The sequence below is a fragment of the Triplophysa dalaica genome, chromosome 6, assembly GCF_015846415.1.
Source record: "Triplophysa dalaica isolate WHDGS20190420 chromosome 6, ASM1584641v1, whole genome shotgun sequence".
In the NCBI taxonomy this organism is placed as follows: Eukaryota; Metazoa; Chordata; class Actinopteri; order Cypriniformes; family Nemacheilidae; genus Triplophysa; species Triplophysa dalaica.
The window spans coordinates 13,755,428-13,781,854 of NC_079547.1; the positions used below are offsets into that span (position 1 = coordinate 13,755,428).

Below are 26,427 nucleotides of genomic sequence, written 5' to 3' on the forward strand. Positions count from 1 at the left end.
TATAGGATAATGAAATGTCGCTTTGGATAAAAGCGTCTGCCGAATGCATAAATATATATGTAAATGACTAAATTGGTCAAAACGTTTCTCGCAGTTGTTGCCCACATTCTCAAAACTTGTTTACTCAAAAAATGTGTTTAGACACTTCGGAAAAACTGTGATAATAATTGCTGTTCAAGTTTAATTTCCAAGTTTGATTTTGACTTTCTACGTAGTGACATACTGATGCAACATCGGCTCAGCCATCCGCGTGAGTTTGAAGCATAACAACCATTATTCACTATAATAATAACTACTTTCATGTGATCATAATCTCAATAAACAGCTAATTAAATCCACGCTATTATCTGCAGACTGCAGGTCTTAGTGGAGGAATCTTACCGACGTCACTCAGCACTTTGATGCAGGCCTCCACGTTTCCTTTCTGACTCGGGAGCAGCCAGTTGCAGTGATACACACGAAACACTCCCTGCAGCAGCTGCACAAACACGGGCTGCCGAGTCTGAGAGAGAGAGAGAGAGAGAGAGAGAGAGAGAGAGAGATCTCACATACACTCCAGGCGATGCTATAGAGCTGTACTGACAGGTATTGTGGGTCACCTGCAAGCTTGTGCTCTGGTCTGAGAACGGTGAGCTGAAGAAGGTTGTGACAATGCTCATGATGGTTTCTGTTACATAACGCTCCAAAACCGTGTCTGCGTGCTTACGGTCACTCGTGCTATTGCAAACCTAGAGGAAATGGAAGGGGCTGTTATTCACAATAAGTTCATGAATGTGTGTTACGAGAATGTCTTTATTTCTTACTCTGCAGATGTCCACCAGGAAATCATCAAAGAGTTTCCACATGTGATTGCTGGTGTAGATTTCCTTCATTTCTACCTCTGTATCCACATAACAGTGGTTCAGGAAGTTCACATAGGCCACCTTCACCTGAGCACACACAGAGACACATACACCGCTATGAAGTGAAATCTTGACTATTCTGAGTTATGGAATGATATGATGAGCTTATACAACACATTCACAATTAATTGAATACATCCAAACACTGATTTCCATGGCCTGCTCATAAGCACACACCTCAGGAATGCAGTCCTCATGTGTGACAACACGTACAATATCATCAAGGGGGAGCAGTGAGTTACACTTGATCTCAGTGTAGACGTTTTTTCCTTCAGTGCAAACAGCCAGCAGCTCCACTAAGTGGATATGATACCTGCAAGAATCAGATTTTCACAAACACATATACTGCTCAATCACACATAGAGTTATGACTATGACATGGTATAAGTATACAGACTTTATATATACATATATATATATATATATATAAGACTTTATTATTCTAGAGTTATTATAATATGAAGTCTGTTTAATCCTGTTGGTTGAACTACAAATGTTTTAATGACTTTTTCTGCTTAAAAAAAGATGTCTCTTAGGGTATAATGTATATTCAATCTTCCTTAAAAAAAATTATATTCAATTCTACTTCAATTGTTTTCATTTACATACACAAGGTTCAAACAAAATTCAAATGTTGTCAATTCAATTTTGTTCAAAATATAGCGATACAATCGTTATGTTGATACCGACAATTAAAAAATATAAAAGTAAAAGAAAGTAATGAAAAAAAGTTACCGTTAAAGTAAAATACAGGAGGGCTAACACAAAAACATCTGCATACCTGAGCGCACTGTTTTCATCAAGCCGCTCCCTTTCAAGCCTCATCATTTGAACCAATGACTGAAAAGACGCTCGATCATTATAGAAGACTAGCACATCCTCACCTGCCGTCACCAGCTGCACAAATACACAAACATTTCACTTACATCACATCTGTCTTGTCAAATACTCCACCACTGCAAAGCATTTAAGATCAAAGTTGTAAGAATATGTGACTGGCACACAGACCTCAGCCATGACAATGTCTTGGCATTTCTTGATGAATTTGTTTTCAGCCTTCACGATGGTTTGCAGGAACTTGAGGTAGTGGACGCTGCGGCCATGCGTTTCGATGCAGTGCACAAAATGCTGCACCACACGTTCATTAATCTCACTGCACAGCTGGAAATTATTCATGAAGATGTGCTGCATGGTGACTGCCTCCAGAATCTAAAAACAGAGAAAAGATGCGGTTTGAAAAAGGGATATACTGAGCTGAGTTGCATTTAACTCCTAAAATGCAGGGGTGAATATGGTGTTTTGTGTTTTTAAGTGTGTTGCACCGTCTTACCCCAGGGTTGAGGAACAGGTTAATGTGTTTGTGTAGCAGCGCTTGGTTCTGCTGGTTTCCAGCACAGAAGTTCTGGAGGAACTGATGGGCTAAAGTCATTATCTCCTGCATCTGAACATCTTCCCCCTTTCAATTTACACAAACACAAACAATGTATACCTTGAATACACTTTAAATCACCTTGTATAAACAATCGTATACAAACACATACAAACCTTAGAAATGACTTATGTTAGTAACTAGTGTTATCTTCGTAAACTAAAACAAACTAAGATAAAAACAATTGATGACATTTTATTTTCTTAAACTGAAATTAAAAATAATATTAATAAAAAAATAAAATGAAACTAACGACATTTGTTTAAAAACTAACAAAAAACAAATTGTTATTTTCAAAAATAAATAATAGTCTTCATAAATAATGAGGTATTTTCCCATCGTAGCTAATTCTGTCTTGACTGTAGCAGCAGCTGTTCTATACTACAGATAACACGTTACGTCATTTGCGTGAAGAAGAAGACAGTAGGATGCCTGCCCAGTCGAAGATGACAGAGCATCATTTTGAAAAGTTTCAGGTTTTCGCGTAAAACTGGACGAAGAAGACAGACATAATAGATGGCTGGTTGAAATCGGCAAAGCCTTGTTTGGGACTATTTTGAGTTTTCGTCTGAAACTGGAAAAAGCAAATGTATTATCTTGGTGCAAGATAAGATTTGTGGGGTTGAAATAAAGGGGGAAAATCGGACAAACCTGAAAGCACATTTGCAATCGAATCATCGCGTGGAGTACAAAAACTTCATGATAAAAGATTTGGAAAGGAGAAGTAATAAAAACTATGACGCTTATGATGTTGCTAGCAGCTCGCAGACCCGGTGTGAGAAGCAGCAGACTCTGTCATCATGTTTCAAAGATCCAAGGTTGAACAACAACTTTGAATAAAACTAAAACTTAAATATATAAAAGCTAAATAGAAAATTGTTTACATATTAAAAGCTAAATTAAAACAAAAAATCAAGAATAAAACGAACTAAAACTAAACTGAAATTTGTACATTGAGGTACAAACAAATATTATAATGTTATTTTCTAAAGAAAGGTTTTGATGGAGGAGATTTTGCAATGTAAGAAACAGATTAATATGTTTTCTAGGAAGTGGAGACAACATTTCTGTGAAAATAACTAAACCTTAACCATAGCCACAGCCTAAACATAACCTACCCCTCAAATCAGAGGACAATAATAGGTTGAGAAGAATACCAGCCAAGCCCCTTACTCAGTCCTTACCCTAAATCTGACCCTGTTGCAATCTGGTTGACAAAAATGTTCTGGGATGAACAATGGTGTTGATCCCACATTTAGTACAATACTGTTACAAAAGCTCACACGCACCTTCTCATAAGGGATCTGGAGAAGTTCCAGAACGACACTGTGAGCTCCCATGTTTCTAAGAAGCCGCTGCTGTTGTTTCTTGTTCTTCTTTCCCGAGATTCCCTCCAAGACACACAATTTACTGAGCCTCAGCAAGATCTACACACAAAACCACACACACACATTTAACACACAAATAAACTGTTGGCTTTATATCACATTGCTTGTCAAAACTCTATGAAATCTAAACACACTCCAACCTCTTTCACAACTCTGTAGTTTGTGCTGCTGGTGCTCTCTACTTTGGGTTTGTCTGATTTACTGGAGTTCCTTTCCCCCTGTTAAAGCAGAAAAGCTTCTTTACAGATCATCACGATTCATTTTGTTAGCTATTAATATAGTTCCTTAAGGAGCATGTCCTGACCTTGTGGTGAGATTCATTGGTGACGTTCCCGGCGTCCATTCCTGAATCTGAGCCCTGTCTTTTATACACCCACAGCTCTGACTTCTCTACTATAGACCTCAGCTGGTCCAGATCTGATTTGATCTGCTTATAGTTCTCCACATCTTGACTTGTCACCAACAGTTGAACCTGAGCACATCAAATTTGTAGAATTGTATTTAAAAAAATTAAATAACTGCCAATAAAAGCCCATAACAGATGGGAACTCCATGGTAAAACCATAAGAAGTACATTTTACAACTTTAGACAGAGAGTGGCTAGATATATTTGTGTTATTTCATCTCTTTAAAGGGTTTAGTGTTGTTATTAAAGAGGAAAAAAATATAAAGAATAAGTGTCTCAAAGGTTTTGAATGGTAGTAAATTATAAAATATAAATATAATAAATTATAAAATATAGTAGTTAATACAGCTCCCGTAATGGTAAACCTTTTGTCAGGGTTCTGCCTCATCATGTCTTATATTTCTTGGTCTTGTGGCAGAACCAGGACGGGATCCCTTGTTTCTTGTAGAGAGAGAGGTTTTGGGGCCTCTTTGAACGCCATACTCTCTCTCTAAGTCTTGTCTGTGTTTGTCACAAGACCAAGAAATATAAGACATGATGAGGCAGAACCCTGACAGAAAAAACCTCTCTCTCTGGCTGGTTCATTCTGTCAGGGTTCAGGGTGAGGTGAGGAAAGAGGATCCAGATGCAGACAGCGGGTAAGGGAAGACATTTAATAATAAATACAAACAGGAAACGAAAGCCCACGAGGGGGTAAAACAACATAACATAAAGGGCACTAACAGCAACAGGAACGAAGACTAACTAAAGTAACAGGACTAGACTAAAAACACTTTACATACTACAGAAGACTAAACTTACAAACACAGACGAGACTCAGAGAGAGAGTATGGCATTCAAAGAGGTGCAAAAACCTCTCTCTCTACAAGAAACAAGGGATCCCGTCCTGGTTCTGCCACAAGACCAAGAAATATAAGACATGATGAGAAAGAACCCTGACACCTTTGATCATCATCAAAGCCCAATGAAATTTATCTTATCTAATAAATGTTTGCTAGTTATACTGTTTATACACTGTATACTTCTCACATACTTTCATCATGTACTAGATGGTTTCATTGGATGCGTGTGTGTGGCCTGCATTTAACTTCCGGTCTGTGTTTGTTTATCGGTCTGTGTAGTGTCTGACAACTATTTATATTTAATTTCATTTCATTCCATTTAAATATTAATTTATATTATTATTTTATAGTTTAATAATTGTATTTAACAAACTATTTTTGTTGTATGTTTTGTATTAAATATACAATTTGTTGAATGTGTCGTATCTTTGTCGCATTTGAAGAATTGACACTAAAGTATAGTGGTTGAGCTATATCAAAATATTGGAGAGGCAAGTTTAGAGTAGCGGTTCTTCTCGGTTTCTTTTGCCTGTTTTCAGAATAATCTATGGGCACTCTATTATTTGCGAATATGTACGTTGATTTATGTTGTTGCTTTGAAAATGTCTATAAACACATCATGATTTTTATTTGAAAAACTGTATAGCAGTTTGTGCTTGCTTATGATAGAATACACAAAGGTATAAATACCTGCTTGAAGGCCTGTAAGACCTCCTGGCGTTGGCTGAAGTGTCGGAACAGGAGATGTAGAGCTCGTGACACCAGCGGTGGATAATCGTGCATGGTGAGGTGAAGCAGGACTCTCAAAAACGTACGGCCACCGTGATCATCAAGATCTAACGGAGTGTTCTCCTCACTACATATACAAACACAAGTAAACATGTACCCACATACACCAACATTAGACGTTCAATACTCTACGTAATGTTCTTACCTTCCTCCGAAAATCCCCTCTGCCTGCTCCTCGATATGCTCAAAGTCCAGCGCCCCTAACAGAGACAGGTGTCATTCACACAACGCTGTACATGAGTTTAACCAAAATACTGTATATAGCCACTCACACTACCTTGAACACTGGCAGGAGAGTCTTGGTTTATACATGGCTCTGTTTGAGATGTGCTCTCATCAAACTCTGTCTTAAAGATGCACAACAGACAGGAGATCCTGTAGTCCAAGCGTACATTCAAAATAAACTATATCCAGGACAAGAGAACAAATATTAGTGTAAAATACCAAAGAACAGAACAAGAACTACTCAAATACTTAAAAAATACTATAATACTGTATATACACTGCATACGAATTATAGACTACACTATGTTTTAACACCTGCAGTATTTCGATGATCTTGAGTTTTGTGTCCATCACCAGTATGTCTTGTTTCTGAGGTTCAGTTTGGCTCTTAGCTTCACCTCTGCCAGGAGGGTTGTGATTTGTAGCCGGAAGAAACCCTCCGCCCCTCAACACCACCTGAGTCATCAGCTCTCCCACCCCGTGGATAGATCTCATCACATTACTCCCTACAGATGCATAAAGAAGTTAAGAAGAAGATCATCTGATAACAAGGATTTGGTGGGGTTGGTTTCGAACTTGGAGTAAGACCTTTGCCAGGTTCTCTGTCCAGCTTGATGGGAAATGGAGTGCTGATATGGACACAATCCAGGATGGCTAGCAGGATTTTTGTCAACCTCAGTAGATCACTGAAGTTATAGAAACCAAAATAAATCAGGTTTCTTGCCAGATTTACCACCTATAGCATAGACAGAAAAATGTGTCATAAATTGACTGCAAAAATGATTTTATTATTCAGAATTTTGTGTTAATACCAAAAATGCTTAATAAATATCAAATAAATAATGAATAAACACCTTTTTTTATATTGATTCCTTAAAATTGCATTCTACATTTTTTTATTTAAAACATATTTATATATTTTATTCACTTCACAGTTTTGTTTTTGTTTTAAGCATAAACAGCATTGAATAAGACTTATGATTAAAACCAGTAAAAAAAAATAACCAAACAGGATAAGCTTACATTATATAAGATATATTCTCCACGTTTTTTTATATTATATGCAATTTTGTTTCTTATGTAAATTTACAGAAAACACAGAAAAGAAAAAATATTTAATAAACTACATTATTAAATTATTGTTTTGTTGGCAGTGTAAAGCCAGATGCACATTTCTGGCAATAATCTGGATGTCTAAAACAAATTTTGAGAATTCATGATCCTAGGCTAAAATCTTTATTCTTTGATCATTGGTATGAGATGTTTGCCAACAGTCGATTAAAGCCCACTGAGATCAAGTTTTGGCATTTTCATGGAAATTTGTGACAGTGTGTCTTTTACTTTGTAAATTCAAATTAAAAAGTCTTCTTGTGTGTGCTCATTTTTAAAAAAGTCATCAATGACAAGATCCCGCAGTGTTACATGGATTTAAGCTCGGATCATGTTTGTTCAGTGTGACAAACAATGCCTATTTAAAAGCTCACAGTGTAGAACATGATTAAATTGACGCACCTCAAAAGTAAGCTTGTTTTTCTCTTTGTCTAAGAACGGGAAACTCTGGCAGACAACATCCCGTAGGTAATTCTCCACAAACTCCATCGTCTGAGAGAACCGCTCCTTTACCTCATCACGTGACGTCCCGTCATTATCATAACTGGTGAAATACAGAAATCCATTCGACTAAAGAACATGTCACTTGTAAATCAGTTTAATGAAGCCACTGAAGCGAATCACTTACTCATCAATGGCAATTTGTGAAGGGATTTCAGACCACAGTCGAGCGTATTTCACAGGTGTCACCTGCTCCTGAGGATCACGGTCTACATGCATGTGTAACATCAAGCGACAAAAAGATGCCCTGAGGTCAAAGGGCAAATCCTCATCTGACATGCAGCGCAGGATTAAGTCCACATCCAGCTGTGCTGAAATCTTGTTGATGGCCAGATACTGTCGATCCAGACACATCCGAGCAAATAAATTGAGTTGATACCTGAAAGAGAAACATTAGTATTTTATTAAATCAATATTTTGTTTGTTATATTCTATATGTACACTTTCGTGCAATGTTTTTCATTATTCAAAGCAACAAGTAATTTTTGTAATGAAAATAATATTTTCCTCCATATAACTTATTTCAAACATTGAGACATATGCCTCCATATCAAAGATTTTTAAGATATCTGATAAATATTTCAGTCACCCTAAACTTGGTGGTGTAAACTTGGTGGTTATGTGTGTGTGTACCTATAATAATTGATAACTTCGTGGTCTTCCTTAAGTCCATCTTTGGCATCCTGTGCAAGTTCTCTAATACTCTTGCTCTTCACCTCTCCTCTGCTGTCTTTCCAGAACAACCAAACCTCCTCTTCATCTTCCTCCTCTTCTTCAGCGTTCTCTCCGAGGACTGCCCCTGCCACTTCAAACCGTGACAGCACAAGCCTGAACAAACAAACACGTTCCCATTCCTTTGATTACAGAACTAATAACATGTGAAATCTCACATTCTCTGGTATAAATCTAGTTCATAATATAACTGAATAAAAACCTTTTTAACACTGTTTATTCTGAATCAAGTGTTTAAAATGTTAGTGTTATACACAATACATGTGTAAAGAATAACAGGGAATTGGGGTGTACTTGGTGTCAATGAGGATGTCTGCATTGGCTTGATCCAGCACAGCATTACAGATGAGCTCTTGAGTAACAGGGATGGACTTATTCATGGACACACAAAGATCAGACAAGTAGTCCAGAAATCTAAAGAAGCAAAGAAAACGTGACCAGTCCATCATTCAAAGAACAAAACACAAAAATATGCTGAATGCAGTTACTGTAAGAATGCAGTCTTATTGATCAACCTAGAAAATGTCTATAGAAGGTTTTATTGGACGCCAATGCCTGGTCTGAAGTTAACTTCCTTTATTTATTTGATTGTATATTAATTGCACTAAATTACATTAAAACTACTTAACAGTTATTGATACGTTGCGGAGGGTTCCCAGAAGTTATTTTGGGCAAAGTAATATTTGTTTATGTTGTTTACACAATACTATACTCCATTAATGTTTATTAGTACTGTGTCTGTTTTGATACAATGCAAAAATGACACTCTTACAAAGCCTTTTTGTATTGTTTTATAGTACAAATATCTAAACATTCTTAAATCAAGATTTTCTTGACCAGAAAAGTGACCTAAGATATTTAGTCTTTTTTATGAAATAAAATATCAGAATCTGGAAAATTTATGTTTAAAACCAGCAAAAAATTCTGCCAATGACGTGACAAAATAAACTTAAATTAGGTACTTAGGAAAAAAGTCAAACTTAATTCAAGTCTATTTTTCTCACTCCATTAGCAGATTTCTTTTGCTTGTTTTAAACATAAATTCCCCTTATTTGATAAAACAAGACTAAATATCTTACGTAAATGTTTCTTGTCAAGAGAGTAGTACGAATGTCAGTTTTTGCTGGGTAGATTTTAGATTTACTTTTATTAAAAGTTTATATGAATGTTTCAATGTTCTTTTTCTGTACATTTTTCTGGTATCTATTGTAATAAAGCGCACACATATGCTGTACACACAGACCTTGGCTCTCTGTTCTTTCGAACCAGGCTCACAAATGTGTCTATCTCAGCTGCTGTGATGTGCTTCTCCAGTAGCTTTCTGTTGTTGTGCAGCAGGGCTGTGATGGTGTCTTCAGCAAGCACATCATATCCAATCTGCTTCTGCATAAAGCGGAACTGCTTTGCTATGTACTCCTATAATAAGAGACACAGAAAGATGCTATTTTTTTTCTGCTATTCTGAAATCTCAGATTTTTATAGTCAAGCAGCGTAATTCAGCCTTATGGGGGTCATCATCACTGTATTTTGACATCCATTTGTGTATTTAGTTTGCATTCATATATCTCATTGTGATTTTGTAACCTGATTTTTGCGATAGTCCTGCTGTGAATGACGCAGGACTCGGTAGCAAAGGCGACAGATGTGACGAAAGGGGGCATGGCGTTGATCCGCAAGCTCGTCCAATCGCAGCATAGGACCATCGCCACTATCTGTGAAAGGGGCCTGCAACAGCTTGAATATCTGAGGAAACACAACAATGGAGAAAAAACAACTTTTTAATTGAGTTTTAAAACTAGAGTTTATTCATGTCAAATGGGGGAAATGATAGATACCTGTTTTAGTATGTTCTGCTCTCTCATAAGTTTTTGTCGCTCTCTGTTGGGTTTGTTGACTGTGATCTCCAGCACATCTTGAGCACTGCTGGGAATGTCCACCACAAAATACACAAGATCCTCCAGCAACTTCGTCACTGACCTTTGTTTAAAAAAGGGAAGAGAACACAGAAGGCCTCATTTATCAATCTAACTTAGAAACAAGGCGCAGATCGGTGAGCAGAAATCGTCATACGACAGGGTTCAGGTGGGATTCATCAGACATGTATGCCGCCAATCTCATCGTGCGAATGATCGTACCTTGATAAATGTGGCGGGTCGTAATTAACATATCAAGCCCTTATAAATTCAGGGTGTAGACGCCTCGCCTCTAGATTTTGCGACATGGAGAAACGTGATACGGCCAATAGGAGGAACTTTTCCGATTTTGAAATTAAAGTATAACCTTGAAATGCGGAATCGAAGGAAGTAAAAAACAGTTTGGAAAGAGATCACTGTGGTCAACAACGTTGGTGTAGTAAACCGAACTCCAGCGGCGGTTTGTATTTCTTATTGGATATTTATGTTTTGTAAGTTTTAAGTTGTAAGTCGCAAATATTTTTTTATATTAGTGTTACACTATTATTTTTACACTTGACTTTAGTATTGAAAAAGTTTGTTTAAGTTACATTAATGTGTTATCATAAAAACGAATGTAGGTATAAATTACTTATTTTTTTATAAGTAAATGCTTTAAAACAGATCCCTTCATTTGGGTGAAGAGAAAATGGTTTGTGGAAGAGGAGAAAGATGCATGTTTCTAAGGATAAAGGTTAAAATTTTAATGATGCTAACCTTGCATTTCAGGCTGCTTAAATCAAGCACAGACAGTTTTATGTTATTTTCATTTATTTTGTCTTTTCAGTTCTGTCAGAGGCAGGACCAGCGTTCTTCAGCCCGAACAAACCGGCCTGGAACCTGCCACACAAAGCCAGGCAACCTCAACCTGTGACCAGTGCGCGTCTTTCACCCCATCGAACATCACCGATCGCACAAATAAAAAAACATCAAAGCATGTGTGTTTTCTGTTTTCATTAAAATGCATATTTGTCAAACAAAGAGCTACCATCTTGCAATTAGGTAAACCTACCCATTATAATTCATTATTGTAGGATTTTAAATGTTTTACTTTTAATTGTGCGTTTTAATTGTGGTAAATTATCTTACAAGCTCATAATCATTTTATAAAGCACCCGTTCACCTTGTAATTTCAAACAATTAAAAGATAATATAATTAAATTAAAATAATAAATAATAATAAAATACTTTATTAATGTAATGAAAATAAAAAAAAAACTTCCGTACACAAACTGAGACCTGTTGTGAGATTTGATCGTAGCAAGCGCTCATGTCCATATTGATAAATGCCAAGTTTTGCGTGGCAACGACAGTACGGCCAGTTTTCGGTCGTGTGCTCGTTTCATAAATGAGGCCCAGTGTGTTTGTGGATGTGTATACATGAAAAAAGATAGATGCAAAGAAAGTGGATGTAAAAAAGAAAAAAAAGAATAATAGGTGGACAGGTGGATAAACTACCTCCTCTCATTCTGGGTGATGGTCCCCTTCTCAAGTTTAGCTGCAATGGAAGCCAACACTTTACTGGCATCATTGGCAAAATCCAGATCTCTGACCTCTGCTGGAGAAACTGGCACTATAGCAAAGGCCTCTTTATCTTCTTTCAAAGGAGAAGTTCCTATCTGAGACACACATTGACAAGCTTCCGTTAGTTCTTTAACCTCCAAACAATCACAGTCACACTAAGACCAAAACTCACTCTTAGCATGACTGGCTTCTCTTCGTCTTTATCTATTGGCTGGTTAGTGCTGTGGACCCATGTATTGGTGCAGAGATGTCTGAGCCTCACGTATGAGTTTCTGAAGAAATATAACATGCTTAATACAAGTTATTTAAAAGATCTCCTCAAGTTGTTCCAAAACTGTATACATTTCGTTGTTCTGGGGCACTATTGGCTACAACAGTAGGAAAGAAAACTACTATGGTAATGAATTGAACCAATTTTTTTAATATCTTCTATTGTATGCAAATTAACTAAGAAATGTAAGTTTAAAACATTGTAAATGTTTTAAACATGTAAATGTGTAAATTACGACATCATTCTCCTTTTTGGGGGAACTATTCCTCTTGCTGTACCTCGGCACAAGTGAGTCTCCCCCTCGCAATGTGGTGGGGTCGAGCTCAAAGATGGATGAGATGTCATTGCCATCAGGAACAGACACCAATGTGTACATGACCTTATCCTGCGGGTTACGTGCACGTGCCCGTGCCCGCATCACTTCCTGCTCGGAGTCCAGCTGTGAGGACACAAGAGAAACAATAGATCAATAGATGACATCACATATTGCTTGGCTCTCTCATTCAAAATGAAATAATATCATGTTTGGGCTTAACTAATGTGTGATCAAAGGAGAACAGGTGAAGGTGTTGAGATGATAGAGGAAAAACACAGACACGCACTAAGGCTACACAATTATGACAACATCCATATCACTCTGGATCCAAATCACACTTTTTTAAAGCATGCTTTGGCTGTTTAGAAAGCATGCTGTACATAAAAACTAAACTGAGTACAGTTGTAGGATTATTTTCATAACTAGTTTTAAATCTTGTTATCATTTATTGTGCAGCCCTAACACACTTTCAAGCCCACACTCACAGAGGAACGGGACTCCAGGCATTCTTCCTCATAGTCTGGATTTACCTGATCACAATAAGTAAGAAAATGTGGTAAACGTCACAAATCATGTTCTCCGAGGTTGCTAACATCACGCTCTATGAATATAACTGTTTCATTAATGTGCGTGTCTTTATGTCAGTGCATGAAGTCAGTTTGGGGCGGCATGTGAGTCTAACCTCTGCAGCAAGGTAATGGCCGGTCGCCAGGTGCTTGAACCTGAAGAGGCTGTTCCAGTAGCCTGCCCCCCCTCTGCAGGGATCATGCTGAACAACCTGAAATACCCACAAACATCTGCTGAATTTCCCAAAGCGATAAATCACATGTTTAAATGATCAACCTCTCTTTCCATAACAAACAAACAGCTGGTATACTTCACAAAATTATAAAACAGCAGTCCTGAACTCACCTCCACCTCCCAGAGTGCTTTGCTGCTTGTGGCAGAGGTGGCGGACTGCCGCCCGGTTGTGCGCAGGAAGACATACTGTTTTTTTCTGTGTTCATCGCATGTTAGAAATTTCTCCTGCTCGGCATGAAACAGCCTCACCACGTCACCCTGTTGACAAACATACAGTTGTCTGGTTTAGGGTAGGGATGGGTCAGAATGGTCAACTGGTTCAGCTGTTTTTGAACACAAGACTGCATCCTTTGTGAAAGGCCCTATGAAACATTGTCTGATCAGGGACCCGTGGAAATGACACTACTGTAAAACATTGTAATTATGCATGTATAAAAAACAGAAATGCCTTTAACCAAAGATAACAGACCGGGATGGGAACAGTCACTACAAAGATTAGACATTTCTTGTTGTGTATCATGTGCAAAACTTACACCTTTCAAGACAACCTCCTGGTTGTCACTCCATTTCATGAAGAGAACTATTTTCCAACTGGTGGTGCAGTTCACTGAATTTACCTGTTAAAATACAGGCAGAGATGGAAAGAGAGAGAGAGGATGAAAGTATCATAACAAGCAAGCCAGAACAGAAAACAAGTCATTAAAGTGAGGTACATGAGGTAACATCTCTAATAATTTCAAAAGTGAAACTTTATTTATTTTATCATTTCATATAATGGTTATAATAACAATTATAATATTTATTATAACAATTTGTGTCATCTGAAAAAAATGATTTGGCACTTGGTAGCGGCCGTTTGATCCCGTAATTCCTGGTTCTGTAATTGACAAAGTCAAATTCAAGAAAAAATACTTTTTTTTTACAATGGCTGCTTCCAATATCGCCCCCTATACACTCATTCATTCAATATCCTCTACATTAGTTTAATAATACAGTCCTTGTGAAGAAGCAAATAAAAACAAATGAGCAAAAAGTGTCATCTGCAGAGATGTGGAATTTAATTGGCAACCTTATGATGGACGGCAGTTAGCCGTGAGAGAGCATTGAACACTCATTATTGCGATGCATCATGGGATTGAATGAGAACACTCAATAATTTACACTTTGAATTCATACACCACAAAAATGTATGTCCTCTCAAATAGTGAATATTTGTGTATATAAGAGTACTGGGGAAAAAAAATCTAAAACCCCTGATCCTGCCCTAACCCATACCATCTGGAACCCACTCTCAATTCCCAATGCCTTGGAAATGATTATTTTAAATCAATTTCCAGACCGCATTCGATTTGTCCCCCGTTTTCTTTAAATAGTCAAGAATATTTTACAATTTATTTCTTCATTTTACATGATTCTTTTTCCATCCTTATTCAAGAGTTATATTAATCTCAGATTTTCAGTGTAGCCTCAGACACTGTTGCTTTACTAAATTATATGTTATTAATTCACACATGAGTAACTTGAGTAGTGGCAGTGTGTGTGCTAATCACACATTATAGGATTAATAAACTTGGAATGCAAAAATAATATTAAATGTACATGAATAAACAAACTTATATATGAAGAGTTTGGCTACATAATGAGATAACTCAGTTTAAAAATTCTAAAATCATGTTTATTATTATGTTATCATGTTTTCATTGTGTGTTATTGTGTTAGCTTTATTTTTTTAGTTATTATGGCTCAAATCAAAACAAACCAACTGCAGTTTGATTGATATTATTTGGAATTTGAATATTTACATATATCATCAGCATCATCAGTAATAAGTCATAAAAATAGATCTAAATGGGATGGGCCATTTTCCAAAAAAATGACGTGTGTGTAGTCTTCTAACCTCATTGCATCCTGGATTGTCTACAAGCTGATGGCTACTGGCATGAAGTGGTTGTCCAGCATTGACAGGGTTTAACACAACCTTATCTCCAATGACCACCTAAAACACACCAGACATTGCACCTCCTGGTTAGACGTATAGGCCATAAATAAAACTTAAGGAAACAAGACTGTAAGCTGCAAGACTTCTTATGACACAGAAAAAACTCTACCCTACTGGCTTCATGAAGACAGCCTGGCAAATCCTGTCTCCATATAGAGCACAGTGTTCTAAAAAATGTTATGTTTCACTTGCCAATATGATAGTGGTCATTACTTTGGGTCATATTACCGGTCATACCAAAGCATACATTTGCAGAAATAGGTACTCAAAAATACGATGACGAATAGACTCAATAGTTCTTTAGCAAAACAGTATAAACTCACATTATCTTGCATTATCTGTTTACATTCACACCTGGAATCAGAAGCTGCAAGGAGGAACTGTATCAAACTACTGTATCTATCTATTCTGCCGGTGTCAGATGTACTCACATTGTCTCCTATGGAGCGGAGCTTGTAGAAGGGCTGGATGTAGAACCAGGAGCCTTCGTTTCCAGCAGCATCCAGAGTCACACGCATGGCATTCTTCTCAAGGAGAGCCGGCAAACGCTTATTCACTGTTAGATACTTATTACTCTTAAGATGGAGGAGCTGCAGAGATCAACCACATACACAATTTTAATTCCATTTACGTAAGTATGCTAAACATTCAACTTTGAAGTGTATATAACTGATTATCAATAGACAGAAATAATTCCTAATGTGTATATGTTTGCGAGAGTTTTACCTGGATGACATTGCCATACTGAATAACTGTGCCTAAAAGCTTTTTGTTCTCGGATTCATTTTGTTTCTTCTCTAAATCAGCAGCATGCTAAAAAAAACAATAAGCGAAATAAATATAAGAAATAACAAAAAATATAGTGTGGAAAAAGTATTTTGTCTCAACAACATGTTTGGTCTAAATGGGGTGCTTCCCTAAAAGAACAATTTAACATTCATGATAAAAGTTTATCAGTTCACTTTTACAGTAATAATCCAATGGTAAAATCTTCATCATGAATTGGTGTGACCATTTTTAGTCTCCAGAATGTCCAGAGCTCTCTTGAAACTTTGAACTATCAAAAGCGTTATTTGCAGCTGTGGAGTAAATTTAAAATGGTGTCCTCCTCCATGACACATATTATGGTCCAGATCCGCAGAGCATTCAGCAGAGTCTACTGAATTACGAGCACATCTTTCTGTCTTTGATTCATCGGTAATTCTTCTTTATTTTGTGTATATATAAGGCATTTGTTTGTGTCCAGCCTGACTGTCAACTCCTGGCTTCAACCAGATTTTATGTTGTCATCCACACACACACACACATAAACCTTACTCACATGGAGTTTGTTGAGCAGAACTGTTTCTGTGGTGCTGGTTCCACCAGGTTTGGCAGCTTTCCAGAACTGTTTCTGTGCTGAGTATCTGTTCATGGGACAGAGTCTGAACAGACAGTCTAGAGAGGGAGAAATGGAGGGAGAAACATACATTTCAACCAAGCACAAATAAGCAGCACATAAGTATCTCTAATTATACTCTTGCAGGCGTAAAAAAACAAATAGTGTTTTAGACCTACTCAAGACCTACTTTGATGATGAGGATGAGAAGATGATCATTTATTGCAGGAAAATCAGTATGGAAATGAGTAAGTAAACTTGTGTGTGGCAGGGTTAGAAATATGCAGGGTTTGTATCAATGGACCCATGACCTCTTGCGGATGTTAGTGCCACATGGGCCAACATAATTTGGGTAGAAGTAGAAAAATTGGTAAAGTAGAAAAGCGGTAGTTTTTCATCAATAAACAAACTTGCCATCTTAAATGTAGAACTGACCCCTGAAAATCGACTCTAAACACAAAAAAAAAAAACTACAAATGCAGAATTTTAAAACTTGTGTGGTTTGTGTACATGTACAAAAGATTATCTCATATCAGATCCTAAAAACAAACTTTGATTTATGACTTAAAAGGCACCCAAAATTATAGACAACATATCACATACACATACAGACTCTACAAAACTGATCAGAAAAGAGCCAGAGAGAGAAAAGTAAAAATGCACTCCAGTCTGACCAAATAAGGAGAGAGGGGGAGTCAGAGAGAGAGAGAGAGAGAGAGAGAGAGAGATAGAGAGAGGGTGGGTGGGTGAGTCTGTTCTCTGTTTCTACTTTCTGGAGATTGAGCTGATAAAACACCAAAAAGCTTTTGGGGTCAATGGAGGAATGTAGGACACACATACACACATAAACAGGTTTGTCATTTGATCACCGGATGGCTAGATCACGATGCATCGGAGGGGCAGAAATTTAAGGAGGGACAGTGTTTTTTCTGATTAGAAAGAATCTTGAGTTTTACATTTCTGAGGTCAAAGTTTGCCTGTTGCATTCGTTGGCTAAGGTGTTCTGGATAGTTGTTAGGACGACGAGGTGGTTGCTCACTGGCTCAAGTCAAAAGAGCCTGGTTTATCGTCATTCACGGGTTACTCCTTAAACCCATGGAATTCTTTTGTCCATACACTCTTTTCTAGATGATCTGACAAGCTCAAAATAGCAACTGTGTCATTGATGCTTGCACAGCTAATAAAAATATTTGTCTTTTTAATGCGCATTTTATGCAGAAATGATTAGCAATATTTGGAAACCTTTATAAAAAAAATATCCATGTTTCCCAGATGATACACACATGCAATTTTTATAGATATATTTATAGATAATAATAATAGAAAAAGAAAACAGACAATCACATGCACCGATTTTGTTTTGGAGTTTGTTTATATTTGAGGGAAATAGCATGCATTCCTCTCTAGTGGGCCCACTGAACATCAGACAATTATCTCTCTTTCTCTCCTTCTATTTATCACTCACACAAACACACTAGACAGAATTTATTTATAGCAGAATCAAATTGCAGTAATGAATGCACCTGATAGACACAATCAGAAATACATTTATTTAAGGATATATTTAGTACCAAATTAATCACATCAATGTCGCTCCAAACCCATATGACTTTCGTCCTGGGAATACAATAATATTATTCCAAAGGAGATTTTTATTTTGCTAAATGTTTATGTTGATTTTTTCCAACAATGAAAGTCAATCTTTGTCAATCTTTGAAAAGAGCATCATTAGAGAATAACAAAAGGAATCTATATACTACATGTTACATATATCAAAGAATCAACCCTGTTTGGTGTCAACAATGTGTCAAACCTCACATGACACATTTTGACATGTGGCTACAGTAGAAGGTAGAATGCAATATAATAAACAAAGCTTTGCCTTCCGAGGTGTATAAAGAGCTTACACAGTGAAGCGTTATGCTTTTATTACCTTTTTCTATCTACATACACAGCGGGTCCCTTCGCATGTAATTCGCCATGTTCTGTCAGCCGTCATTGTGTTTTAGAGAGGGGTGGAGTGAACGGTTGGTTGGAATTCGCAACATTGCCGCTAGATTTCACTGACTGGACCTTTAATGCTACATTTATATTTTTGTGTTCTCATTGTTGTCATATTTGGAGATCAACTAAATTTGTTTGCAGTTTGTAGGACAAATATTTTTTTAACAGCACAATAACATGAGTGTGAGTAAATAGGAGAATTTCATTTCAGTGCCTAAGACAAGTAATATAGTGACGAAAGCTGCGCTTGATGTATGAAAACACTCACATACATAACGGACATGCACACTACTACACTTGACATAAATTCTGTCACCGGCAGATGCATTCTGAGTGATGTTGGGTGTTTGGGGGCCAGTTAACCTCAACCGCACACAACCTTATGTTTGAAGTGTGATCTTTATCAAGTCTCCCAAGTGGATCTGTACTGGTTACAATTTCCAGCACCTCAACAGAAATGAGATCAGACCTTTCAAATATTTGTTCGATAGCAAGAGCATCCAGCTTTGAAAATAAATACATTTTATGCTTGAGAAATGAGTTGATAAATGAAGTGACTGCCATGGAAATTACACAACTTTTCTCCAGGGTACATACTATATGACCTTTGGCTTCGAAAGTATTGCATAAGTCACTATACTTCCTGTTTTAACTAAAAATAAACCACCGTAAGACACACAAAGACAGAATTCTCACCCCTGAATTTCTTGGGTGGGTTGTTCAGGTCCCCTGTGTCTGGCTGGACGACACATCGGTCATCAACCAACCTGATTGAAACAAACAAGAGTATAACTTTGCCTGCCTGCATGCATACGTGTACTTTAGCTTTGTGTGTGTCTTTGAGTGCATCATTTGTGCATTTGTATGTGTGCATCCAAATTTAGCCTTTTTTTGCCCCTAGCAGCAACTAACTGGACATAATCTAAATTCCACGACCAGTCAGCCACATACACATACACATAGACACACACATACACACACACATACAACGGGTTAAACTGCTGACAGCTGGGTAGAAGGATTAAACTCGTATCTACACATCAAAGATAATGATTCAGCATCATGAAACTTTTTAAAAGGTTAGTCAGCAGAAAACAGAACAAGGTAACATATGAATGTTCTTAGTCATTCATAAAAGCTTTAGACCTTTGATCTAAGAAATAAGCCAACCTTCTTAAATATTTATTAGCTGTAACAATTACTCCTTAACTAATGCATAAACCTTTGCTGCAAGTCACCATTAAAATGTTGTCGCCGGCCCCATGCATTCTAGTGTCAGCTTTGCTACACATAATAGCCATAAAACCGCATTTAATGAAACTGGGAAACATTTCAACATGTGATTTTAAAAGTTTATAACCGGCGGTGTCGATAAAAACTCACCCCAGTGTGCTTATGAAGCCACTGGTAGAGCCTTCTGCGTAAAGGGAGCACACGTCCCCAATGTGAAGGAAACTTGACATTTTATCCACCATGGCAACCACTCCACCACCTGCAGACGTCAGAGGTCAGATAAGGATCTGGGAGCAGGTTTATCATTTAGCACAATAAAAGGTATTTCTTAAATGTAAAACTGTAAAAGTTAGCCTTTTTTAGTCTCAAACATAACATGTCTGGAGATGACCAAAAGTGGATTAAAATAAAAATCTAATTTATTTTAATTATAAATATGCAATATGAAATGATATATTTTACAGTAATGAAATGTAATAAACAGAACTGATTATTAAAAACCAAAGAGTAGACCCTTCAAAGTACTGTAGAAAAAATACTGTGCAAAAGAACAGAAGTAAACGTGTCTCTTAGTAACAGTTCCATATAATCCGCTCAACACTTTTTACGGTCTCGTCATCACCACCACCACAGATTCTTCCTGTTAACTAGATTTGATTAACAAATGATTAGCCAGCCTAACCGTAAGTATGCCGAGAGGGAGAGAAATAGAGGGCAGTGCGGAGGAGGGATTTGCATGTTAATATTTATCTACCAAACTACCTGCACATTTAAAGAATACAAACCTTCTGTTTTACAAGATAGCACGAACTAAATTGTCCTGAGAAAAACTAATGGCATAAGAAATGTGTTGCGCTGTTGGTGCATCATCGTCGTTTTCTGTAGTAATGCGGTCAGTCGAAAAGAAAACTGAACTGAAAAGTTTCTCGAAAAACAGAAACTAACAAAAGATGGGAGAAAGCGTCGAGACAGACATGACGCAAGCGTGATTAAATAAATAAAATCAAAGCAGCAAAACTTTATTAAGTGTGCGCTATAAATGCGCTAAAACTAACGGACCCGTTCTTTACTTAAGATTATCATTTTGAAAAATCGCGTTAAAAGGCAATATTTAATCGCGTTAAATAGTATAAACAATACATCAAGACGGTTGTCATAATGTTTCTTTCGTTAGGTTGTGGCATTTTTTATTTTACGATATCTAACGTTACATTTCTGATAGCAGTTTTTCTTACAGGGGCGGGTTCTGGATATAGAGCGCACGCACGATGCTCTCCCGAAGATAATATAAATATTTAACAATACAGAAGTTAAAAAGTCCTAGTGGTCCATTTATACGGGTGTAGATCTCACCTCTCCCGAATGTAGTTGGAGCAAAATTGCCCGCTGTATCTTCACGTTTTGCGTCTTCTGTATGAGAAAGTTATGATTCGACTCCTCATAGAGTCCAGAAGCGGTCCATCGCCCCTATGTTCGTCTCTTTTCGGCTTGCCGAATGACTCCGTAAAAGAGAAGGCTACGAAGGGCTTATGGGAAATTGTGTTTTAAGGGTGCAACACAACTCCATTCTGCTGCGGTCAAGAACTACAAGACCCAGAATACGGGCTGCATTTGACTAGAATATTGCCTTTTAAACCAGACATCAAATCGTTTTTTTTCTGATAACGTTATGGTGTATTTATTATTTGACCGTTTAACAGTGCTTGTATTTTGTTTTACTGAATATTTGTTTTGACAAAGTCTTTAGAAATACTTGTATGGCCTGATAGTCTTGCTGTTGGCGCAGCTAAGGTGTTCTTAAAGGTTTACTAAAGAAAACTAATAAACCCACCACTAGTAAGATGCTACAAATTATGATTCTTGACAATCTGGTTAGTTGCCCCCTGCTGGTAGATACCGCAGTTACACTATAATGGAAACTAACGGCTGTTTAAAATCCTTGGGCACACTTTCCAGTTTATTTATAAATACGTAATACACTATTTGCTACCGCTAAAATATCCTATTAGTGACATTTACACATGGTGTTCCCATGAATTTAACATGTCCAGGCATTAACATGTCTTCATACAGCCAACAAACACAGAACACCATAAAGAACCCGTTAGAAAATATCAAACAACACTCGTTGAACTGAACGCTGAAGTTTCATAGGTTACGTGTCAGCTGACTGATCACATGACTTCATCGTATTAGGTAGTGTGGTGCACAATGAGCAGTGTCGCTACCCGATGCGTCCCGGAAAAACGATTTGTTCCGCGAATGCGCGTTTACTTCCGGCCGAAACAATTTACGGCAGTTATAATTTTTTAATAACTCTTTATTGAAAATTGCACATTACATCAAAAGACATTTAACAAATTACGATTTGTTATGGTTTGGAGAAATGTACTGAACGAGGGATAGGCTACACTACCCTTTTAAGAGCGGAAAATAGTATTTTTTTTATTAATTTTGTTAGTTTTTTATTTTTTAATACCCATGAAAATATATTATATTATATTTGTCAGGAGTGAGAAATAATTTGTCTTTTTAAAAAATGTCTTTTATATATACAAAAACTAATTTATAATAGTTTTTATTAGTGATTCTCTTTTTTGGCAAAATATGTCACGGTTCATATGTGGCACAAATTGTTACCCCAATTGAATAACTGAAAAATCTAACTTAATACTTAACATTTGTTAGACACCATGTAGTAAAGTGTGTGTTTTATTTTTAAGTTATGCTGTACATATTTTAGTGTACTTTAACAAATGTATGTATTTAAGAAACACACAGAATTTTCTGAATTCATTCAATTTATTTATTTTATACATTTGCTCCTTCTCTTCTTTAGTCATTCACTCACTACGTCCCTCCATCCCTGCCTCCCTTAGTCACTCACTCACTCATTTATTCACATACTTAAATTCCTGATTGATCAGAATGGCATGGACCTTTAGGCCTTGTTCAAAACAGTATGCCCAGAAAAAATTCCTTAATCAGTATGCCTATTCTTCTTGATACTGAATTACCAACAAAAAGTCATCATTCGCCTTGGAAAAATGATCCCTCAGGACCTTTCAGAGAACTTTTTTTTGATCGTCCCCGTGCATCCGCAAAAATACAGGCTCTGTCAGCTCTCCACGGAATAAGTAACAACAAATTCTACATGTTCTATATATAAAAAAGATTTTATAAATTTATTTTCATTGGTATTAATTGAATTACCTATTTTCATTGGTATTAAAAAATAAAATAAAATAAAATAAAAAAAATACTATTTCCGCTCTTAAAAGGGTAGTGTAGCCTGTCCCTCGTTCAGTACATTTCTCCAAACCATTACAAATTGTAATTTGTTTAATATCTATTGATGTTAAGTACAATTTTCAATAAAGAGTTTATAAAAAAATATTTCCGGATGGAACAAGTTTTGTCAAACTACATTTTTATTATGTGCCGTAAATTGTTTCGGCCGGAAGTAGACGCACTTGCGCGCATGCGAAAAATCGTGTTTCCGGGACGGATCGGGTTGCAAGCAGAGTTAGTATTGGCTATGCCATCAGTATTATTAAACAGTTCTGGAGTTTTGTTTCTATGCATTTTTGCAGCATGTTGTGATATAGGTGAGCTTTTGTTGGAACAGTGTACGCCGTCCTCGGAGTCACAGGGTAAAGGCTGTGGCTGTCAGGGACTGAAAAGGGATGGGGCTGTTGACATAAGTGACGAAAACAACCTAAAACATCACAATAGCGCAAATGTATACTCCGAAAAAGCAAACGAAACACCCCACGCATCAGAACATGATGTCCGCAGCAAGGTAAGTCAAGTGTCAAGTTCATGACTCTGAATAAAGTTTATGACTAATCAAATTTTATTCCGTGTGTAGTTGGTGCACCTGCAGGGAGGTTGGTTTATGATGGGTACTGATGATCCAGGAATACCACAGGATGGAGAGGGACCTCAGAGGAGAGTGTGGGTGGACCCCTTTTACATAGAGGAACATGAGGTTACAAACCAGCAGTTCCAAGACTTCACTAAACAGACAGGCTACATCACAGAGGTTCGTAATAACCACCACAGGGACATATAAAAGGTCTAAATAATGAACACATTCAGACTTACTGTTTGTATCTGTAGGCCGAACGTTTTGGTGACTCCTTTGTTTTTGAGGGATTACTGAGTGAGAAGGTGAAGAGCACCCTGTCACATACGGTAAGAGACACTTTTGAATGTCCATGTTATGCTTTTATTAAAATGATTAACCAAAGTGTGCTGTTCACGACACCTTATAGTGTCCATAAACCATTTACTTTTTTCTTACTTTCTTCCTTTTTTAGTGATGAAGTAATTGGTAATCGACATGATGTGTCAATCGATCACCACACATTTTAAACAATCTTCATGTTACTATGATTATACATGTAGAATAGATTTTAAAATTTTTGATTTTAATCAATAGATTACAAAATGTCTATTGTCACACTACATTTTACTGACTATTATAGGAATAGAATGAAAGTATAGAAAAAATCTAAAGTTGATTCATACTTATAAAAATGCATACTTTAATCAAAAGTTACATTAAATTATTTCAAATATCAGCTAAAAATCTTGATAGTCAAAAATGTTTGTGTCCTTATTATTTGTCTCTGTACCAAATAGTAATTCAGTGTAAAAATGTATACCAACAAATACAAATTGTGTTGTGTAGGGCTGAAAAGAACAGAGTGTCCTGGAAAGAGTGGAACATTGAGATCAGATTAGAAAACAAATATAGTACAACAAAAAAAGCCTGTGTGTTTCTGCATTCATGGACTGCACTGTGTTTTAGGAGAGAGGTCTATAGTTTGTAATTTGCACTTTAGCACAATGTTAATGTATATTCATTGTCATTAGGTAGCTGCTGCTCCTTGGTGGTCACCAGTTAAAGGTGCAGACTGGAGCCATCCAGAAGGGCCAGATTCAACCACAAAGCACAGGTACAAATAAGTGTACCACAATGTGTGAAATGTTGATTGGAGCTGTTATCAGGTTGGGAAATTCAAACCTGCCACTACATGTTTTTTTTTGCCCTTTGCCTTATCTCCAAGCCTTTGGTTTGGCAAACACCCATATTTAGATGAACAGAAGTCACTGTATTGAATGCTAGTTAACTTTCTGTTTTAAATGCAATGCACTGAATGAATGCAATACAGCTCCGATACAATCAGATGACTCTTGTGTCCACATTAGTCACAAAACTGATGTAGCACACTGCATGTCATATTATTAAATAAAATCATGTCTTTGTAATTAGAATGAATCACCCTGTGCTGCATGCGTCATGGGCTGACGCTCAGTCCTACTGTCGGTGGGCCGAGCGGAGACTCCCCACTGAAGCCGAGTGGGAGTTTGCTTGTAGAGGAGGACTGGAGGATAGGTGTGTGCTTTGAAATTAAGTTCATATTTTGCCTTTATTTTTATATTGTTATATTGTATTATCTCTGTATTTCTTCCCAGGCTCTACCCGTGGGGCAATAATTTAATGCCCAGAGGACAGCACTATGCTAACTTGTGGCAGGGAGATTTTCCTACTCACAACACAGCAGAGGATGGCTATGCTAACACATCACCGGTAACTGAAAACTAGAATAAAAAAATCGAAGGAGAACAAATAAGACTGAAAAGTAAAATGTGGACCCAGACCATGTCATTGACAATTTGAGTTTTGAATATGAACATTGAAATGCATGTTCATTTTAGATATGCTAATGATATAGCAATAGAAAATTTAAAATAGAACCGATCGTGGATTGTTTAACCCCACCATAACTGTATTTTTTTTCATTTTTAAAGCAGATTGTATTTTTAATTCAGTGTATAAAATATTGTTTTGTTTTTTGGGCAGGTGATGTCATTTCCTGCCAATGGCTTTGGTCTGTATGACATGGTGGGGAATGCGTGGGAGTGGACAGCAGACTGGTGGAATATCCATCACAATACAGAAGAAAAGAACAACCCTGTAAGCCTCGCTAGGGTCTATGAGCATAAATATTTACTTTCTTTTATATAAGGCAAGTAAAGATTTTCTCATGGTTTGGCCTTTATTTAACATTTCCTAATTTAACCTACAGAAAGGACCAGAATCGGGAACAGACAGAGTCAAGAAAGGAGGGTCTTATATGTGCCACAAGGTAATAACATAGGAAACAAAGGAAAGTTGGTCTGCACACTTTTAACCAAGCACACATATGATTCCAAAGTATAATAATGAATTGTATCTTTTTTTTAGTCGTACTGCTACAGATACAGGTGTGCAGCCCGAAGTCAGAACACACCTGACAGCTCTGCCTCTAACCTGGGCTTCCGCTGTGTCTGGGACCCTGATCCATAACTTTCAAATTTTTCATTGTCAAACATTGAGAAGGTACTTTGGAATGCTATTACACTCTTCTAATAGTAGAAAATGTATGTTTTGTAAAAAAAAAAAGAGTTTTGTTATTCATTTTGTTGTTTTATTGGTTCTATGTTATATTGTATCGACATTTAATTTCGTTTTTTAACCTACTGTTTAATATTTGTGAATAAAAACTCTTCATTGTGATCTTGAAGTCATTGCTTAACAAGGTGCAAGAAAAGGTGAAACAGTTCTGACAACAGG

At 36.9% G+C, this 26,427-nt stretch overlaps 2 protein-coding genes across 6 annotated transcripts in view; one reads left to right on the forward strand and one right to left on the reverse strand.

Annotated features, from left to right (window-relative positions):
• The window catches only part of itpr1a (inositol 1,4,5-trisphosphate receptor, type 1a), a 39,747-nt gene extending 18,348 nt beyond the window's left edge, over positions 1-21,399 (reverse strand). For 2 of the 5 annotated variants that reach the window (XM_056750968.1, XM_056750966.1), the window contains exons 1-36: positions 21,156-21,398; positions 19,953-20,061; positions 19,266-19,336; positions 16,509-16,624; positions 15,914-16,000; positions 15,619-15,777; positions 15,086-15,184; positions 13,722-13,805; positions 13,300-13,446; positions 13,070-13,165; positions 12,873-12,917; positions 12,350-12,510; positions 11,973-12,072; positions 11,735-11,895; positions 10,160-10,301; positions 9,909-10,067; positions 9,568-9,740; positions 8,619-8,738; positions 8,226-8,420; positions 7,720-7,971; positions 7,494-7,635; positions 6,570-6,717; positions 6,297-6,487; positions 6,034-6,160; positions 5,902-5,956; positions 5,658-5,823; positions 4,024-4,191; positions 3,860-3,937; positions 3,621-3,758; positions 2,233-2,358; positions 1,911-2,111; positions 1,684-1,799; positions 1,080-1,215; positions 804-929; positions 600-728; positions 382-502 (exon numbers count right to left, since the gene is read on the reverse strand). In XM_056750968.1, the coding sequence (XP_056606946.1) occupies positions 382-502; positions 600-728; positions 804-929; positions 1,080-1,215; positions 1,684-1,799; positions 1,911-2,111; positions 2,233-2,358; positions 3,621-3,758; positions 3,860-3,937; positions 4,024-4,191; positions 5,658-5,823; positions 5,902-5,956; positions 6,034-6,160; positions 6,297-6,487; positions 6,570-6,717; positions 7,494-7,635; positions 7,720-7,971; positions 8,226-8,420; positions 8,619-8,738; positions 9,568-9,740; positions 9,909-10,067; positions 10,160-10,301; positions 11,735-11,895; positions 11,973-12,072; positions 12,350-12,510; positions 12,873-12,917; positions 13,070-13,165; positions 13,300-13,446; positions 13,722-13,805; positions 15,086-15,184; positions 15,619-15,777; positions 15,914-16,000; positions 16,509-16,624; positions 19,266-19,336; positions 19,953-20,044 (4,627 nt within the window). In that variant the 5' untranslated portion in view covers positions 20,045-20,061; positions 21,156-21,398. Of the gene's footprint in view, positions 1-381; positions 503-599; positions 729-803; positions 930-1,079; positions 1,216-1,683; positions 1,800-1,910; positions 2,112-2,232; positions 2,359-3,620; positions 3,759-3,859; positions 3,938-4,023; positions 4,192-5,657; positions 5,824-5,901; positions 5,957-6,033; positions 6,161-6,296; positions 6,488-6,569; positions 6,718-7,493; positions 7,636-7,719; positions 7,972-8,225; positions 8,421-8,618; positions 8,739-9,567; positions 9,741-9,908; positions 10,068-10,159; positions 10,302-11,734; positions 11,896-11,972; positions 12,073-12,349; positions 12,511-12,872; positions 12,918-13,069; positions 13,166-13,299; positions 13,447-13,721; positions 13,806-15,085; positions 15,185-15,618; positions 15,778-15,913; positions 16,001-16,508; positions 16,625-19,265; positions 19,337-19,952; positions 20,062-21,155 lie in introns of all 5 variants that reach the window. The other 3 variants (XM_056750965.1, XM_056750967.1, XM_056750969.1) reach the window with 3 other exon arrangements.
• Positions 21,400-23,266: 1,867 nt separating this feature from the next.
• On the forward strand, positions 23,267-26,370 carry sumf1 (sulfatase modifying factor 1). Its single transcript, XM_056751570.1, has 9 exons — positions 23,267-23,604; positions 23,674-23,847; positions 23,925-23,999; positions 24,684-24,766; positions 25,084-25,206; positions 25,287-25,401; positions 25,675-25,788; positions 25,901-25,960; positions 26,059-26,370. The coding sequence occupies exons 1-9, from the start codon at positions 23,284-23,286 to the stop codon at positions 26,158-26,160; spliced, it is 1,167 nt and encodes a 388-aa protein (XP_056607548.1). The 5' UTR covers positions 23,267-23,283; the 3' UTR covers positions 26,161-26,370.
• The last annotated feature ends 57 nt before the right edge of the window (positions 26,371-26,427 follow it).